Consider the following 20932-nt stretch of genomic DNA (forward strand, 5'->3'; position numbering starts at 1 on the left):
GAAATATCTTTTACCACTTTCTTTCAAGTAAATATTTTCTGCAGAGAAATTTTCACCGTTACCTTTATTTCTATTTACATAATGAAGACATACATCTGCTGTGAATTCTTCCACAAGACTTCTATTCTTTAACTTTTTTCGCTCGTGAACTTACGGCATTATACTTTACCTTGTTCAATTTTCTCCATTCAAAGGAAACTCATGAATTATGGAAATCTCCTGAATGTGGCACGTAGCCGAACTCAGACGAGGTTCACTTAACTGGAATCTAAATCTAAGATACGTTAATCTTCCTCATATGAAGCTATCTCACAACTGAAAAATAATTATATATAATAGTCGAAATGCGTTATTATTTCAGAATCCATTTTCCATTATTAAATAAACCATTAAACGAGTCTATTCAGGAAAGTGCACAACTTTTTCAATGAACATTACTGAAGTATCACATTGGGTTACTCACACTTCATTTAGAATCTCAACTGACTATCTGTATTCCTTATAACAATGCATTTTCCTAATTATACTAAGTTTTATGGTGGTCATCCAGTATTTTTCCCTTTTATTATCTGCCAAATAAAAATTTCAATAACTATACCACTCCTCCATAAATATGATTGATTTATAGCCGCACATTGCGTGTGCTTTGCTCACCTGGTTCGATTCATGGATATCGTTCGAGAATATTGATTACCTTACATTTATATTCAGTATCGTCTGTCTAACTACTTGATGATGGCATCTGTACCATGGGTACATGTCTGGAAGAGTTTATGCCTGAGATAAACGATTTCGTTTATATAAGAAAACGTAAACAGATAATCGCTCAACTTTTCTCTGATATTTCTACAAAATGATGAGCTAATGACAGTAATGTGTCTTTCTGGTACCATCTATGTTCACAGGACATATAATTCGGAATCTTGAATTACTGTAACAAGGGCATCGAGATTGGTGAGCGGAACGAAGAGGTGCTCTTACCAAGAAAAGCTTCCCTTCTGCAAATTGCAGCGTCTGGAGACTAGGCACCTGCAAGGTAATCTGATTGAGGAGTTTAAGTCTTTGAATGGATTGAGCAAGCTCAATATTGATGGGATTTTTCCTCTTTCCGACCACACACACACATGAGAGGGCACAAATTCAAATTGAGGAAGGCCGGTTGCAGAATAGATGCGCAGAAGTTTTCCTTTAGCCAGCGGGTGGTTTATTGCTGGAACAACTTCCATCTGTTGTTGTAACAGTTGGTGGCTTAAATAAATTCAAGGTAGAACTAAACAAAAGTATTGGAAGGAATGAAGAGGTGAAATGGGAGTTGTTCTCTTTTTGATTGGCTGATGCTGTATAAGCTTGCTTTCTTGCATCATTTGCCACTGCTAATTAAATACAAATACAATAAGATTAATGTCTAGCTTAATTTTCTTAATTTTATTATTCGAAAGAGAGTAACAGCATTGCTCGTAATGGGCTACATGTGTGGAATGAAGAGTGTGCAAATAAATTGTGAAATGCCATTTCTTTTACTGTTGCCATGAGACGCTGTGCAATTGGAAGAATAAATATAACCAAATTGTATGTAAAAATACGCCGATCAACACCAGCAAAAATAACCACATTTTTTTTTTAATTCGGTATAGATAAAACATATAAACTAGATATTATCTAATAATAATGACGAAGTATAATTTTTCTTGACCTTGAAATCATGCATATTGTGTGCAAGCGAATTTGTTTACAGAAAAGTTGAAAGGTAGATTCTCTCCAGCAAAACATGGAATGCAAAGTCCATCCAAAAGAATCATATTCTTACAATCATTTAGAAATTCAACTACAGCTGAGTGGGCAAAGTACAGGATTAAAATTATGTTCTAATACTCATGATACCATTAAATTTTGTAATTGTCTTGGTCACTCTTCTGCTCCCTTTGCAGCCTTTCTGAAGTATGGACATTTGTTTATTATTATTATTTTACATTTCGGCTCGCTACTGAATTCAAAATGAATGACAGTAAAATAACAAACTTCTCTGTCTATAATATTTCCATTTGTTCTTGAAATGGGGAAAAATCGCCAGGGGATGAGCCCATAACACACATACCCTTTTTTTCCATTTAAAATGTCTTTTAGCACACAATACGTATCTTTGAAATTAGCCCGTCTCCCACTCACTTTATTCCACAGAGTAAGTATTGAGTAAGGGAATCACGTGAAAGGCACACGCCCAGTGGAGGTCTCCAAAGGGCTGTAATGAATCACATATCACGATTTACGTGGCGCAGGGTGGGAATCACAAATCTGCAATCACAACTTCAACTGTTGTGGCATGCTAAAGGCGTAGACAATTATAATGAATGAGACCATCTGCTCCGATTCTATAATAAATTGTAGGAAAAAACAAAATCCGGGAATAATTTTTAGTTTTCTCTGTAGCAAATAAAGCTTATGAATGATTTTTTCTTCATTTTATTTCATGGAGAGTCCATTTTCTGTTATTGAGTCCCCGATCTCCTAGAAACTGCTGTTGTGAACAGCGCTGCACCTGGAAGGTTGCGGTTCTTGTATGACTGTTTCGCACCTTTTGGGACATTTATATATCTCTCAATTTTATGAGAGATATATAAATTTCTCCTTGATGAAGAATAAAGTAACACACACCCAAACTTAGAACAAAACCTTCAGGATCACAAAAACTACAATAAGCCCAACTCCAACTAATGTTCATTTGATAGAAATTGGTTCATCTGCGAAAACTGGATTATAAATTCTGGATTTCAAATTATACTTCATCTTACTCCGCATCTCAGCGTAACATTTAAATATAATAAAACATTTTATCAGCGCTTGCTCTATTTCCGTTATCACAAACTGGATTTCGTAATTAGCTTAAACTTGGACAACGTTGAAAGCCTTTTGAAAACTGATGTAGTCTTATACACAACACGCTTATTGTGTGTCCACCTTAATGATTAACGAACTCGTATAACTAACGATAACATTTTTATGGAAGAAGTTTAGTCCTTCAAGATTGTTGTGGCATTACATAAATTGGTTAAACACATCCGCTCTGCTGATTAATGACAGTCCCCTACAGCCTACATGAAGCGTTCAGTTCGTTCGAGCGGAAATCCAAACCGTAAAGCAGAACACTGAATAACAATGACGTTAAATTTTTGAACTTCATTTACCGAATGAAAGTTCTGTCTCCCAAATTGGGGCTTTAAATTGTGTCTTTAAGATAAACAGGATGCTACAGCTGATACTGTGGAAAGAAAACTTTAAACGAATTTCAAATGAATTACAAGAAATTTATTAGCATTCCTATCCGGTGACATAAACCAAAAAGGAAGTCTCCTTATTACTTTAAAAATTGCGTTCACGTTGTTAGCGAATTCAGAATGAATATGGAATTAACAGTACAGTGAATGCAGCCAATTTCGCAAATCATAACAGTACGCAGTATAATTGGCAATTGGAAAGTTGAAATTTTTATCTAATTCTTACAGTGAAGTCACCAAAATCATTTTTATTTTCAAATTATAAAAAAAAAAAAACAAAAAGCTTCTGAACTTAAGCTGAAATGAATAAAATTTTTGGGTGGCATGATAGTTTTCATACGAAAAATCTTTCTCAATTTTGGGAGACCATGACCATGTTTTAATGAACACGTTATTCAATATTATAATCATAATTTTGTATATACATTTGCCCCATTTTTATCCTCTTTGATTCTTCCATTGAGACCCTTCTTTTAATTATTTTGTGGATCAATGTCATTTCTTAAAGCTACAGAGAGAGAGAGAGAGCAGCTTTAGGACTTTATGGGACTTCGGGCAAAGAAAATAGATGTAACGCCTTTTTACAAGTCTGAAATACAAGTACATAGAAGAGTGAACTGTATACAATAAATAAGTACAGTGAAATAAACATAACGTACAGTACAATATATATATATACAATAAATATAAAAAAGACGATTGTTGGGGCTGTGGCACGCGGAGGTTCCCAAAGGTTCTCCATTAGCTGGAGCCCATCAGCCGTTAAGTTTGTTGAAAAATGACAGTTGTGTAGGTTTTGTTGGCATACGGTTGCTCTTTATCTATGCCTAGCCGGTTCATCACTAGATTTACCGCATTGGATGGGAACATTTGTCTGTTGCAGGCTTCTGAGCTGGTTATAGTTTGAACACAGCAGTATCGCCTCAGTTCCGTGTGCTATCTTTTACCTACGAGGAAGTGAAATAATTTACGAAAAGTTTGATGTGCCCATTATGGATGTAAGCAGTTTTGCCAAGCTTATGATGTTGGTCCTGATTGTGATTAATTTACAGGGGGGGAAGTTAAAAGTGAAGTATAGAATGCAACTTCTTGAGTTTGTGAAAGGTTTTCCGAGTGTCCAGTTTAGCTATCTTAGGATCCAGTATTCTATGCTATCTTGCGTCGAGTACAGAGGACCAAACAACAGATGCGTAGAGTGCAACCGGGGAGATACATCTTAGGACATATTGAGCTATGAGGTTCGGTTGGTAAACACCAGTAAGTTCTTGCATTGCTATCTAGAGCTGCAAGGGTCCTTTTCATGATGTTTGCGAAGTGCCATGAGAAGGTGAGTTGTTCGTCCCAAGCGACTCGTGTGATCCGTGACTCTATTCACAGGGAGGTCATCTAGGAAGACTAAGATGTTAGTTTTATTCTTTTTGTTTAAAAAAAGCGATTTCAGCGGATTTAATTCTAAGCCAGTAGCTTTGAGATAGGCTACAAGGTCCGAAATCTGGTGTATTGCTGCCTGCGAGATATGTAGAGTATCTTGGCTCTTTTGTGAGGAGATGAACATCTCGAGTTCGCCCGCACACTAAAAACAATTTTGTGCAACGACATGAAATGGGTCGACGGCTGCCGAAAAAAAGTCATGCAGACAGAACTTCCCCTTGAGTAAGCCTCTGTTTATGTTGTTATTATTCATCACAAGAATTCTTCTTCAATAGCTGTCAATAGCAGTCTAAAAATCTCAATATGTATGGGGCGCCACTAATTCTGAAATAGTTTTCAAGGATTACTAGTAGCGAATTAACAGAGAATCTGTCATATTCTGCTTTCATATCGACGGAAACTATATCTATTTGTCCTCTGTTGTTGAGGGAACGTTGGATCCTACAAAATGTTTCAAGGTGGTTTGTGGTTGATCTGATCTTTATGGCGGAATATAGATAGCGAGGTCTGTAGCCTCTGTAGTGCTCATTTATGCGTCTGCAGATAGCTTTCTCAAAGATTTTTAGCATATTGTATTCTATGAAGATTGGTATTGATAGGAATATTGGTCTGTATTCCTTATTGAATTTTACCCATTGGTCTTTGGAATGGGCTTTACGATACATTGCTTCCAGATTGAGGATATACTTGCAGACGCGAGAATCCTATTGAAAGTAAGTAGGAGGGGATCTATTATAAATTGGATACAAATTTTTAGCATGAATAAAGGAAATCCATGGGTCCGGAAGTGCATTTGCTTGGCAGGTTGTTTATTGCGCAGACAAGATCCTGTTTGGTAAGGCTGATAGAAGAAAGCGGAATTCTATTATTTAATGGGATCCAGATACAGTATTCATCTATAAATTTTATATTATTCCTGTAAGTTCCTATTTGCTGAACGCTTGAAGACCTGTTCAGTAATAATTGTTTAACAGTTGCACAGATGGTGCGGTTGTACTTTTTTTAATTATAAGACAGAGAGTGTATCAAGAAAGTCTAATTTAGAGTTTCTTCTGTCTAACGAATATCTTACTGATCCGTCATCCATGTTCACGTTTGATAACACCGATGGCTTCAGTTTTCGGATAACCTGAAGATATGCGTATTCATTAATTATTCATCTGACAACAAGATCTGCAGTTTTTGCCACGATTTACTTTCCTACTGAGTAGAAGTAACATATTTCTAAATCCGATGAAATGAATATGCATTTTTCCGTACGTACATACATCACTCGACCATCATTTTCCAATGTTTAATTTATTTGTAGTTCATTCATTGAAAATACATATCATAACCAGGACGTGTGACTTATTCTCCATCCGAAACCTATAGCTTTCCCCTCATATTGTCTGCCATCTGCCAAGTTTATAAAATACTTGGACTCTTTAAATGTTTTTCATCTGATTTTGGTTGAAGAAAAGGACTGTCGTCTCTACACTGAGTTGTTATTTCACTATTGCGATCGAATATTTTTTCACAGACTTCAGAGTACGGTATTAGATTTTACATTCTATTACCGGTTCTAAAATCGTTTCAGCAACCATCGATGTCATTTTTAATCTTTTAATTGCTTAAAGTTTGAGTTGCTTATATTAAGTAGAAACAGTCAAGACTATGAGACATCAGTATTTCTCAAAGTGCGCGTATCTTATTGTCGACTTAGTTTGCGGGATGAAAAACCAGGGTTTTCAAGAGCAAAAACCTTGTATTTCTCCTTGTGTTCAAGAAAGTGAAAGGTTCTTGTGTTCATGGTACTGCGTCTTTGATGAATGTCCACTTCATACCATATGGTATTAATTCAAGGAATGATTTATTTCATTTTTATCTAGCCTACACAACAGCTATGGTAGCTAACCTTTATTTCCTTCTGTTCTATCTTGTCTGATTGGCCATTGATCGAATACAATATCGATCAGAAATTAGTGTTCTTCTCAAAATTTTCAAAGCCTAGTGAACTGCTATAAAGTTCAAAACGTGTCTCTAGTTGAATATGAATAAGCAAATATATACACACAGAATGCACAGGAATTTTATCCAGCGGTATTGAAATTAAATAATATTATAGCATATGATGTACTTGAGTAAACCAAAAACTTAATGTACTCACCGATAACCTTTAGAGTTATAACCGTATTTACGGTGCGAGCTTTACGGAAGTCCACTCTACACCGATATTCTCCAGCATCCTCTTCTTGCACTGGATCAAGCTGAAGAAATGCCGGCCTATTTATCATATTGAAAAATGCTCTGCTTTCTAAATGCGTACTAGCTGACTGTCTGGCTTGTTCTACGGTACCACGACGGGCGTCAAGTGTATAAATGGGAGCTGGATCTTCGTCTTTGTACCAAAGGATGAGCACAACCGAATCGTCTGCGGATGGAGGTGATATGTCACATGGCAACGCTACTTTTCCTCGTACTACGGCAGTGTACAAGATTGATGCTGCAATAACAAGAGAAAAACAGACACATATATTAACCATATCAACATATAAGCAGATACTACACTCGTGTAAAATCTACAAGCTAACCTACCCTTCGAAACATAACGTAGCGAATATCGAAATTTACCACTTGAGACTTCATATAATGAAACTAGCATAAAGCTTTAGCAATTATGCACAGAAAGCCCAGCACTTTTCTCCAGTGGACTTTAAAAGAAAACTAACTAAAATCAGCTGAACTTTCAAGGGAATTGTTATTGTAATCATTATATCTGAAAACACTTCTCTGGACTTAAACTGTATTTTAATAGGGAAGGAGGATGATGGGGGGGAGATGAAATTCGCACAATATACACGCTATGCTATTTTAATCAAAAACAAAAAGGAAAATATTTATATTAACTCTATTCCACACCATAATAATCACAGAATCGAACTATTTAGACGACCACACCTCGTACAAAAGCGTGCGCTAAAAAGTTACGAACTCGTGCTTATGATTCCCTTATTTTCAAACTTGATTATTATTAGCCGGATGAGGTAGTGACAATTAACAATAACAATGAAAGAACTATTGAAAGAACTAACAATAACAATGAAAGAACTATTTAAAGAACTAACAATAACAATGAAAGAACTATTGAAAGAATTAACAATGACAACGAAAGAACTAACAATAACAATGAAAGAACTAACAATAACAATGAAAAAACTATTGAAAGACCTAACAATAACAATGAAAGAACTAACAATAACAATGAAAGAACTATTTCTTATCTAGTAAATTCCTTCAAAATAATCATAGAGCTCTGATTATTATTTTTAACCGGTAGTTCCATGTACAACAGATGAAAGTCGAAAGATGTACTTTTCGAAAGGTCTGTTCCGAAAAGGTGCTTCTTTCATTTTGGAGAACAAATCAAAATCATGGAGACACGTAAGTAGACTTTGTGCAATTGCAGTGTTTCCCAGTTCCATCGAAAACTCAATGGTTATCGTTAATTGCTAACATCGCAAGGACAATGTTAACCTCGTAGAATCTAAAACGACACCCATGGCTTTTGAAAGCAAAGCACTTCATTCAAAAGCAATGAAATACGCAGAACAAGAACAATTTATATTCAACAACAATTTCTTGCATGAATAGTGTCACACGTGGCACAAGTGGGGAAGTTACAGTTGAATTACTTTTGAACCATTTTAATGCATTATTGCTGCATAAAATTAATGTAAATGTACTTAATTGTGTCCAATACTTCAAAACCGTTGTTCGAGTAGTCTCTTTTTAGCGTTGTCTGAACTGCGCGTAGACCTGGCTTCTTATATACGAGTATGTAAGAGGTAACGAACTAGTCAGCTAACCTAAAGAAATCTGTCAACTCTCTTGAAATCAAATCCAGGACATTAATCATTCTATGCCCTTCCGAAATAATCGATTGACGCCAGAAACTTTAATATTAATGTGCATGAGACAAACAGGACATTGAAACTACATTGATAGCAGCTGTATGACTCATCGATATGGATTATAATTAACTGCAGGAGGGACAATGACTTAAAATAATTTAACAACAAAGTAAAATTACATTCTCTCTAATGGTGCAGTAATGCCAATGCAGGACCTGCTTTTTTCATTATCTCTGCGCAATATTCCAGATAACAATTAATCTGGAAATTTCCTAAATGTCAATTCGGGTCATAAAAATTCATTCGGTACTTCCTAAACATGATTTAACGACCTGGGAGTTATTTGTAAGTAACACTTAGGAGAAATATTTTTCAATCATTTTTATTAACCATAATTTCGTAATGTTACCATCTTCGCAAAAACTAGGCTGCTTCCCTATCTCGTCATTCGAACTAAGTACAATATCAAATAAAATGATCATTATACTAATGCATTTCTACTCTCGTGGTATGATTACATTATCTATCATTACAGTCGTTTGTTAGAATCCCATAAGACTTTAATTAAGATGCCTCTCCAATGATTATTCTCGTCTTGCTAAAAATAAGTCTCATAATGAAGGAGGATCGCGAAAGACCATTTTGACACCAATTTACTACACATCTTCCCATATAACAGCTATTATTATTGTAATCATGGGAAGGTATTATTAATGTCCTTCGTTGGAGATTTGTATGATTTCTAAGTAAATTTTGCGTTTCGGAGAAACGGAAGGATTACCGTCATATGAGGGGTGGTTTCAAATTCTTTTTTAGACACAGGTGTCCAACACATTGAAGAATTACGTAACCCAATTAATCATGTACTTTTAAAAAAGGTGGACACGTTTCTTTCTATCAATTTTTGTTACTTTAAGTTGGTAAAAGAAGCATGACAATCTCCATTATTTTGACTTTCAAAAGGCATGCCTTTTTATTAAGGCCACTTTACGGCTCCTGATACGTCCTTAAACAGTTTTAATCCCTTTATATTTTATTATACACGTACGCTGGAGTTTTATAAACTTACTGAACAGAATCCTGTTTTCGAAGATAAAATTTATTAAATATCTTTAGTTGGGGGGGCATTGTTTTCAAATGCATTACAAAAAATGTATAAAAGTCAACAATTTAAGTTTTTTAATACAATTTTTAATTATAATCAAGAGAAGAGAGAGAGATACAAATAATATTAGTAATCATCTCGACTGCAGTCAGGATGAGGCAATCAGGGTCGTCTGGGTGTACTGCATTATGATTCAAAGACTCTTAGAAGTTGTTCATTCGAGATTTGAAGTTATTCATTACAAAAATGAAGGGCATTTGTGCTAAATAACAATGGTAGAACTTCTAATTATTACAAGTTCACACATTCGTACTTTAGTAGGTCTTTATAACGAATAATGGTGAAAAATAAACAAATCGTACTTTATATTCGTGCATTCATTATACAAAAGAAGAATATCTGGCAGCAGGGATATATAAAAGAATTATTTACTTCTTTAAATACTTATTTGCAATGGTTTTCTCATGTAAGCTGACTGCTCATTCTGAAAATCAAGCTTAAAATCGAAATGAAATGTCGAGAGGAAGGTGATGTTCCACAAAAGCTGTACTTCTCTTCTCAAGACATGTAAGGCATCTTGAGAATGCTAAGAGACTGCATTAAGACGATTAAAAACTACACGATAAGCGACTGCTGCAGTCCAATTTTATTTTTTTTTGTTTTCAATGTCCATTAACTATTGAAATTGAAAGTATAGAGACTTCGGAACAGCTACAGAACTGAAACTTTCTTTGAGAACTATTTTTCTTGTGTAAACAGTTCGTAACAACGATTTCAATAGACTACCCAAATATTTTCCGTATGCATTATAAAAGATAGATGATGTATGTGTTGGTTTTCAGAAAAATGCTTTAGAAGGTTTGCAGGTATTTAGGGAAAAAACTTGCGAATATTTTGCGAAAGTATTATGGTAGGTCTGTCGTAGCCAGCAGAAAAATGTTCTAATTTTAGAATTCATGGAGTCATTCAGCTGCAATTTGAACTCTCATAAATCCAAGGGAGCTATGCAAATAAAAGAAATATCAAATTTAAAAAGGGAAAATTGAAATATTATTGGAGTGTCAAATAAATACCTTGGAAACATTTGTTGCGAGTTTTCTTTAATCCTTTATGTATATGAAAGTCTCAGATATCTTATTTCGAGTTTTCTTTTCTGTGGATCGATACAAAGCAGAATTTCAGCATTTCTTTTTCACTCTTGGGTAATATCCTATTGCGAAACTTCTCGTCCCTTCAGCTTCTAAATTCTAACAACTTCTTTAGTAGAATTCAATATTTAATGCAAATTTTTCCAAAATCTTCATCTTAAAGATGAAAATTTGAGAAATTTGAACGCCGACTCATGGAATGAAATCATTATCTGATTTCTCTAAATAGAGCATTTCTGTCTAAACGTGTTTCCTTCATTATTAACCTTTAAGTGATGTAATGAAAAGATTTTCGTTACACTACAAAGAGTAGCTGCAGCCTCGTGGTCAGTTAGAAAGGACTAAAAGTTACCCACACCGAAATGGAAAAGTAAACATTAATATCGTACTCAATAAAGTATGCCATTTTATTGTGTATTCCATTTAGCATCTTAGTATTAGCAAACGATGAATGAAGCAAGCTAGAGAATCAGCCAAAAAGTGTACACTGTCAATTATTTTATTATTTTTATCCCATGACCGCTTTATTGATACAGAATGTACGCTGTACTACCACAAATATTTAATAGACATTGGGTATTGTACCAGGAAATAAAGAGGAATGAAGCTTAAGGAGGCTGAGATGTCACTCCAAACCAGCATGCCAAATTTGAACGTGGACAGCTTAAGTGATGCTATAGAGCCGAACGTAGCGTACGTTGGATTTTGAAGCTTGTCAACAATCCCAAGACCTCTGTCCGGAACATCGGTCACAAGTGGAAAACGGTCATCCCAATGATATGACGCTGCAACGAACTGGTAAAATGTGGTTGCAATGCCATACTGTTAGCAAACACGGTGACTAACGACATTCGACATTGTTTCACTGTAGATCAACCGTGCGTATCGACCCCGTGTTTGCTGTTTATTATTATAAGTAATGCATAACAAGTACAATAATGATACATTTTCCTATAATTGTATTAACATATCGCAGAAACTGTATATTGCAACGGGTTTGGTAGCCAGTAAAATCATAAACATCAATATCCCTAGAATTAAACTTCCAGAAGTAGAAAAACGATGTAACGTTTGTGATCTTGAGATGAAAGCCATGAGACTTTGGTTTGTCTTAGTAAGGGTTTAAAAACTGAGTACTAAGTGTAATTAGATTCATCTTGCGTTTTAAAATTTAAGTATACAATTAACTGACAGATTTATCACTTTAATTTAATAAATGAAACAAATCTGAGGAATGGTTAGCTAGAAAATCCAATAAAATGTTTCGGTGGACTGAATATATTAAAGGCATTACATTTATAGTTTTCAATTATCTAAGTGGCGTGCAATGGTGGTGTTATATCGAAGAAAAACACAGGTATTTGCAAAATTCTTCCGGGTTTCTAAACAGCAGTCTGACAGGTTTCTTCTATCATAAAGAACTTCTTTATGCAGCAACAAGTCTTGTTAATTTTTAGGGAGGAGGTGAGGGAGGAACAACATAAGGTGAATTTCGTAAATGATTAATTTAAAATGAATATAAAATTAATTTGCAAGTTAATTTCATGCTGTTTGAGCTAGAGTCAATTTTCTGATTATAGCAGATGTAACGATGATGTTAAGGTAATAGTGCATTGTAGGGAGCCTACAAGTAAACCCTACTAGTTTATGTAGTTATCAAACCGATAATCATCCACTGTTATCCTTTATTAAAAAAAAAATTAAGTGACCTTATTTTTCAAGTACTGATTGAGAAAGTTAAAACTGCAGCGTGCTAAATTTCTTCCAAAATAAAAACACCTCTGCATTTCATAAACATAATCAAAAAACGTTTCTCACGTGCTGACATCCAAGACAGAAACAAAGGAAATTAAGTCTTCCAAGCACTTCGTTTCTGGAAACTGAATCTTAGAAGGAACTTTTGATCATCTTACCTGATATATTTCCGAATGCTTTGGTTGACTTGGGGCGTTATGGCCTAAGCTGCCAATACGCCATAAAAATTAAACCAACCAATTTTTTGGCCATTTTTGGGAAATCGTCTCGTGCACTGACTGTTCTTGTTGGTTAATCTATTTCCATAATGAATTTATATTATTTGTTAAAGTTTTTTTGTTTTTTTTTTCTATCGTTGCGTGTTCGCCCGAATGGCAATTTATTAAGTGGGCGTCTCCATCATCCAATGACTCCACCAGATAATTTGTCACATATCGGTACAAAGTTATAAAATGCAGATGGTCAAATACAGATCGTAATACGCGTTTATGTCCAATTCGACAAGAAAATGGGAAAACGGCTCTACTTTTTAGTGTGGTATGATAGTCGGCGCTAGGTTTAAACAATTAAGGCCGCCGCAGCCGAGTGGTCCAGCGCACGGGTGCATAAGTACACGTGCCTTGAGTGACCCTGGTTCAAGCCCGTGACTGCTGAATACGGTGCTGCTTCTTGTATTCTCTCTACTTTGTTAACTCCTCTGACAGTGTGGTCGTCCCGGAGTAAAACAGAATTTATTTATTTTTATTTTATTATCAATACTGCCACCCCGCTGTAGAATTCACGCACAATATTGTGCAGGGTGAACCAATGATGAGCAAACATCCTGAAAATATCCAGCCAATGGCAGACTTGTGATTCGAGATAGCGTACTGATGTGAGAGATCAGCGGAGGGTTAAAAGAATCGTGTGAAGTGGCAAACAGGCCACAGCTGGATAAATGACGGAGCAGTACAACAAAGGGGCACATCAGAGGGCAGAATACGCCGAACCTCTGCTGCGGCGTCCATCGTTGAATCGTCGATGGGATATAGCAGCAGTCACTATATTGGGATTTCTCTCCTGTCAGCTAAAAGCAGTTACAGGTAATCACCCGTACAGAACAGGACTTTTTTTTTTTCTTTCCCTAGCGGCTCCCAACAACTTTCCTCCATTAGAATCGCTTCTCATATTATGACTATTACTCAATGACTTAAATTCACTGTTGGTGCTGATCGCGTTCGCCGCCCAGTCACCTAGGTCAGTCCATTCCTAGTTATTAGCTGCATGTTTTAGCTGCGAGAGCGGAAGCCAGTGAGAGATCCACTCAGCTATGCCTGCTGAATCCAATACAGTGGGCACAGGTTACCCAAACTAAACTAATGCATTAGTTCAGTTTGAGTATTCCTGTAAGTAAAGTTTTTAATTTATTTTATTAATTTAATTTAGTACTGTAAATCTTTTAATACAGTCACGGTATTAACAGATTTTCTAAATTATAGGTATAGTATAATATATAGCACGCTCGACCTTGTGTTCCATAATCTTGACAGCATCGCTACGATCACCTCTTCTTTTAAATTCAACTTTCACCACAATCCTATCACATGTGAAATCGCCTTACAAAAAAATCACAATCATCACTTGCCCAGGAAAGAAACCAACCTGAGAGAGAACTAACCTTTTCTACAAAATTCCTAAAACCAGAAATCATCCTCAGAAGTCTCAGAGAATTCAACTGGGCACACCTGCTTACTGTCCGTCCTGACGTAACCCTAAGCCACCTAGCCCAGGAGCTGCAAAAGAAATACGCATCACCTCCAAAACCTCTGTATTGTTTAAACAAACAATCAAGCAAACTTTCCTCCAGAAGCAGAAGGTTTACCGACGATGGAGAAAATCAGATGACACCAAAAACTTCAGCGCCTATAAAAAGGCAAGGGATCTCTTCTTAAGACAAAAACGATTTGTCTGCAACCAATTTTCCCTGGATAAGCTGAAAGGATCTAAAAAAACTCCAGAAACAGAGCCATAAGCAAATCACTATGAAGGAAGAAATATTTAAAGAATGGACTGAGCTCACTTTTCAACAGACTGACCAGTCACATGCTCCAACCCCGTTACACTTTTTGGCCCTCCCTGCAAACCTCCAATATCACTTATAACCATAACCCGAAACCACCTGATGGAGATCGTCAAAAAACTTCCACTGAAAGCTGTTGTGGGTCCCGACTGGTTTCCTCTGTTTCTAATCAAAATCTGCAGTTCATATATTATAGACCCCCCCCCCACCCCAGTCCATATTTTCAATAAAATCTCAGAAAGTGGAGAGATTCCAAATATCTGGAACACACACTTTGTTCGGCCAGTCCCTAAATGCAGGGACCCCAAGTGGCCTCGAGATTTCAGGCCAATTGCCATCGGCTGTGGGTTCCTCAATATATTTGAAAAAGCAATCCAGCCCACCATTGCAGACCAATGTTTCAATCACAGGCCTCTGTACCTCCACACCGTGATTAAGGGGAGATCTACTAAGAGCGACCTCCTAGACACCCTTACCAGAATCCAGAAAGTCCTCAACGACACAGCTTGACGTTATTTTCGTTGACATAAAAGCGGCCTATGACAAAATAGACATCACAGTTCTAATCACCATTCTCCAGTAGTACTTTAACTTCACTGGAAGGACTCTCAGTATCATTAAATCAATCCTGGAGCATAGCCATCTCATCATCTCACATCGCAGATTTCGAACAACTTGCATTACTAATAGGGGTGTCCCACAAGGGGGAGTTCTATCACCAATCCTATTTGCCGCAGCGCTGGAGCCCTTCCTGGCATCCCAAACTGACTTCCAATCATACGCGGATGACCTGAAACTTTATATCACGTCTTCTGACCGAACTCAGGTTCTTAGCACTACCTTGCAGGCAAGTAAAACCATACATAACCTCCAACAATATTTGGCTTCCATCGGACTACAGATTAATCAAGAAAACACAGCTGAAATGTCCTTCACCTGGAAGAAGTCACGCAATGACATTAATCTTACCATCAATGGATCACCGCCGACCGGGCTAGCCGGGTGGGTAAAGTACCTGCCTAGCAACCCAAAGGTCGCCGGTTCGAATCCCGCCTCGGGCTTGGATCAAAATACTGCAAAAACCTTGGGAGGTGCATTATGGCCACAGAAGCCGATGTGCCAACAACTACCAAAAAAAAAAAAAAAAAAATGGATCACCTATTCAGAAAATTAAAATACACAAGGATCTCGGATTAGTATGGGATGAGGGGCTGACATTCCAGACTCACCTCCTGAACCCAAAAACCAAAATGTACTCCGCTATGTGGGCAATCCGCCAGGAACTAACGGGAATTCATGACGCCGACCTGGTAAAGAAATTTGTTGTCCGATTTGTCTATCCCATACCTCTATATGCCGCAACCATTTGGTCCTTTGCTCCCACAACACACTTCAACAAGTTCCTCAGCTGGAATACTGGCTCCTGAAATGGCTCAACTGGCGGACTGGCAACCAATATACCATTTCTAGGGCTCAGTTATACATAAATCTGGAAGTCACCCCATGGAAACAACAGATTGTGGCAACAAACCTTCTTACACTTGCTAGACTAATCACAAGACGACTCGACGACCCTGACATTACTGATATAATAAAAACTCCCCGCATAATAGCCGGAAGGAATCAAATGGACACAAGGCTCCCACTCTCAATCAGTTTGAACAAACTGAAAGGATCGAGACGCATGTTCCCATGAAACACGGTAGATTTGATGAACAATTTAGCCATCGACCTGGATAGATTCTGCGAGCAGCATACATATAGACGTTAGAAGCTAAAGGACATATATGCAAACATGCACTTATGAGACGCCACAATGCATCCCCTTAAAGGTAGGTGAAAAGGAAAATAAAGTGAAGCCATCACTGGTCCTGTCTCTTAGAATCTACTACTCCAAAGACGCCTAGCTGTGAGCACTATTACAGTCAAGATTGAAGAGATACCACGTGCAACAACCGGTGAACGACTACCTCATTTCTCTATATTTTTTACATTTCTCTCATGGTTTTGTAATTTATAGCACTTTTGAGAAAATAATATCCTATAATTCTTTCAATTATGTAAAATAATAAATAGTGTAAGTTCTGTACCTTTCGGGTTAAGCATACATGTGCTCCATGTAACTACCGCACACATGTCCTTGTCTTAACCTCTGTATGTAAATATCACCCCCCTAGCTTCCTGCTGTGCAGGGGATGGCTCTTCGGGAGAGAAATAAACAAATTTAATAAATAAATAAATATAAGAGCAATGCAATCTGCGTCCATCAGTTTAATGACTATATCATCGTAATTCACCGGCTTTTCAGGTATGACCCACCTTTCAAGAAACTATGATAGGATTCATTCCAGATACCATTCTTGTCGAGATGGTCCTGAATCGCATCCTTAACCACAGAATCCATGATCTTCTCTACCACAGAAGGTCAAACTCACTGGTCTACAGTTACCCGATTCCCCTTTAGCACCACCTTTGTGGGAGGCATCAATATTTCTTCAGTCCAAGGAGGATCTTCCTGGAATCCAGTGATATTCTCAACCATTTGATAAACTAACATGCTGGACTTTTAATTATAATTGAGCTCATATACCATCCCCCTCCTCTGGTGCTGCACTCCTCTGCAGTAAGTAACAAATATTTCTCTGAGCTCATTACTCATTTATTATAGGTCAATCTGATTCCTTAACATTTCTCAGAGATTCAAATACTTTCTTTATACTTCAAACATCGTTGAGAATATATATCAGCAGTTTCTGGTGGTATTACGTTCGGTTGGAGGCTGCTACGTTAGTAAAACAAACGCCATAGCATTCACCCACGACAGTGCACCGTTCTATATTGCACATCCAGTAAAACAATTATTCATGTCCTTAACTACCTACTTGACATATATTGCCCACGTGAATGACCATCCCACTGAATTCACAGAACTGACATCAATCGAGTTATACGCATAGCAGACGTATAACTAAGAGAACAGTCTCCGGTTTAAGCCCATTTCCTGATCTTTTTATGCGAACTTCATAAAGTTTTACAAAAGAGCAGACAAAATTAACATATGACACGCATTTCTCGACGCTTCACACATGCATTTCTTTTCTCAAATAGTGGAACATACGTTGCTGTCTTAACTTTTGCGCACGAGTGCAGTTATCCATATAGGTTACAACCGTCATGCTGAGCATCTGCTAAATTTCTCCTCAACTATTCTAAGCAAAACACTCTCTATTACGACAAAAAGTAACAAATTACTTAGCCAGTAGATCAACATAATCAGATAGAACCATGTCACTCTATTCCTAGTATTACAGGAAGGATATCTGTTTTGGGTTATTTAATAAAGAAAACAAAAATGCTATTAGCCGAGTGTATATATAAATGTTTCCTTCAACAATTTAAAGTAAACTTCGTGATATATTCGATTACTTTATGTTCGCCAACGTTTGAACATAAAGTTTCGTACACGCTCCATCCAGATATGACAGATTACTGAACAATATCGTATAATGATCTATTTTTATATCCTCATCTATCTTTAGAATATCTGCACGTTTATTATTGGGAATGAAACTGAATAAATTACTTTGCGTTCTCTAGATTCTGGCCTCTATCTTCTCTTCTTTCAATTTCTCAAAGGAATTTCATCCGAACAGATTTATAGTCCTTATTTTGCTCATTTAATGAGAAATTAACATATATGTTACCACCAAACCGCAAGATATTAATTATTTCAAGTTCTTAAAATAAAACAAAACACGTTATCTTATAAGGACAACAGACCATTAAGACCTGTACACTCAAGAAAAGTAAACCATCGTCAAACATACTGGCTTCCTCACTGACTGTTTATAGCTAAGAAATAAGTATTACGCAGCAAATTTTAAATACGAATGGCACAATGGATTTAGAGGATCGGGGTGGGGTGTGTGCATACGTTTGAACAGAACAGAAACCAGTGAAATATAGGTATAACGACAAACATGTAACGTATTTAACATTATGACATTATTCAATTGTTATATGACAACTTGGTTTAAAAAGTGCGAACGAACATTAATTTGAACAATAAAATAACTGCATCTTATTACATTAGTTTCATAGAAGAGTGTGAAATTTGCAGATTCCAGTACAGGCTGCTGTGTATCTTTTATACTTGATGCTACTTTTCTACTTCTTTATGTTCTACTCTTTTCTTTTTATCTTCTTAGTTCAGCAAAAGCCACTGGTGTCCTTGCACTGTATGGCGAATACTACCACTATTACTATATTGAATTTCGCAGTAAGGCAATTCAGGTAACATGGCAGAAAGAGTTACAGAGCCGATCACTCCTCCTCCTGATAGATGTAGTTGGCCTGTCACGTGCAGGTGACGCATCCTGGCCTCTGCCGAGACTAAGTCCACCACCTGGAGAGTCAAAGTGAACGACTTAGATTGCAGCCCTGCTGCCAACTAGCCAAATGGCGACCCAGATCCGACACCTTTCCGGGCCTGCTTTATCTCCTTTTCCCGGCAGGGGGACACCCCTGTCCCCTCCTCTCCCTGCAAAACCCAATTTCCCTCTGGTGTGGCATGGGCATGCCCACTGAACATTTGGGGGCCACCTTCTCTATTGGTTCCTTTCTTCTTTTTCTGCCCTCCAGCCTTCCTTCTCCCCACCCAAATCTGTCTACCTTCACAGCGCACAGCCCCACATGTCAAAATTGTAACTACACCAAAATTACTTGCCCGACCCTTTTCGGCCAAAAATAAAACTCATCCAGCGTACAATCCATTTTCGCTCTTAAGGCAAATCTCTATGACCAAACAAAGCACCAACAGCGATTAAAGCATTTTTTTTATAGGTCCTAGCCATCGAAATCTGAGGAAAGTAGGTGGCAGGACCTGCCAGAGTACTGATTCCTTACTGGTAACACCTGGCTAGCCTCCACGTGGCGCGGCATGGGCAACGTCGGGTCCCATCAGGGACCCGATGGCCAATAAGCCAGATGAACAATGGGCGCAACAGACTACACTATACACGATCCACACAGTTTAAATCTCTGGCTTGACAGGGTACTATCACTCGATACAGAAAACACCGCGGAGATGGGAGAAATCCCAGGAGCCGCAAGACCCTCAACATACCAAATACCTTCTGATAGACTAAGTATATATATTTATTTATTATTTTTTTTTGTTATCGTTATCTTAGTTAATTATTTTTTTTTTTTTCTTTTTCTTCCTTTTGGGTTTTTTTTCCTTCCTCTGGAGTTGGGTCCCAGAGAAGGAAATTCTTTTTTTGTTGTTGTCTCATACTCTGAGACCATAGGTGTCCCATCTACTGGAACTGACCCACCTTCCCGTGGTGTGGACGAGTACCCAGAATCATCTGTCCAGGTTACTGATGCTTCTGGGTAGTCAAGTGGCCAGAACATAACAACAGAACACACACAGACCTCCGTCACACACATATCTGGCCCATTTGTAGTGATACTGTTCTTTACAGAGATACGAGGCGGAAATGAACTAACGTTCTAGGAGCCGCCCCTTACATAAACACATGTCCACATGTCCTTCTGATAGAACTGAGATCACTCTCTTTCGATGGAACTGAGTTTTTGGAGTAGAGTTATAGGAGCATCAGAATTTCTCCTAAAATATTGCTCCGCATACATTGTCTGTAAATTGTGTGTGTTCCATGGCCGATTTTCTGTACGAAAAACCCCAGTTTCAGGGTGAAAAAAAGCATGCTGGATTCGCCTGAGACTGACTAACTCAGCCAAGATGTGAAAAAGGCCCATAAAAATTCCTCACCTCATCGTAGAGACTCGAATTCGGGTCTTTTCCACCCGTTGCGAGGAGGACGGCGATTCTACAAACTGTGCAATCCACGAGGGAACTGAGTAATCAAAAAAATTGATTGGAAGTACAGCTTCCTAACGTCATTTATGCATTAGTTCAGTTAGCCAGCTGCACAAGGCGCTGCATCATGCTACTACAGTACTTCAGTCACAAGACGTGCAAGGAGATGTGTGGACCATCCTAGTCTGTTCTCTTTTCATATTTTTACTGAAAGCTGAAACCTAATTTGTTTTCTGATCATTAGCACAAAAGGTTTCATGAGGGCGCAGTACTTCAGTCAACCAGCATAAGGATTGCATCGTTACCCAGCACAAGGGTCTGTATTGTGACACGATAGTAACAGGCGTCGTAGTAGTAGTAATTCATTTACGAGCGTGAGTCGCAGTGCAAAATAATGAACTGTATAAATTTATGTAGTTGAGTCCAT

General features: G+C 37.5%; 1 protein-coding gene across 1 annotated transcript in view; it reads right to left on the reverse strand.

Moving 5' to 3' along the window:
• The window catches only part of LOC150085702 (protein turtle-like), a 619203-nt gene that overhangs the window by 331456 nt on the left and 266815 nt on the right, over positions 1-20932 (reverse strand). The window contains exon 2 of the mRNA XM_090374652.1: positions 6853-7188. Coding sequence (XP_090230778.1) covers positions 6853-7188 — 336 coding nt within the window. The remainder of the gene's footprint in view (positions 1-6852; positions 7189-20932) is intronic.

This window comes from Mastigoproctus giganteus, chromosome 5 (assembly GCF_048544385.1).
Source record: "Mastigoproctus giganteus isolate SK-2022 chromosome 5, ASM4854438v1, whole genome shotgun sequence".
NCBI lineage: Eukaryota > Metazoa > Arthropoda > Arachnida > Uropygi > Thelyphonidae > Mastigoproctus > Mastigoproctus giganteus.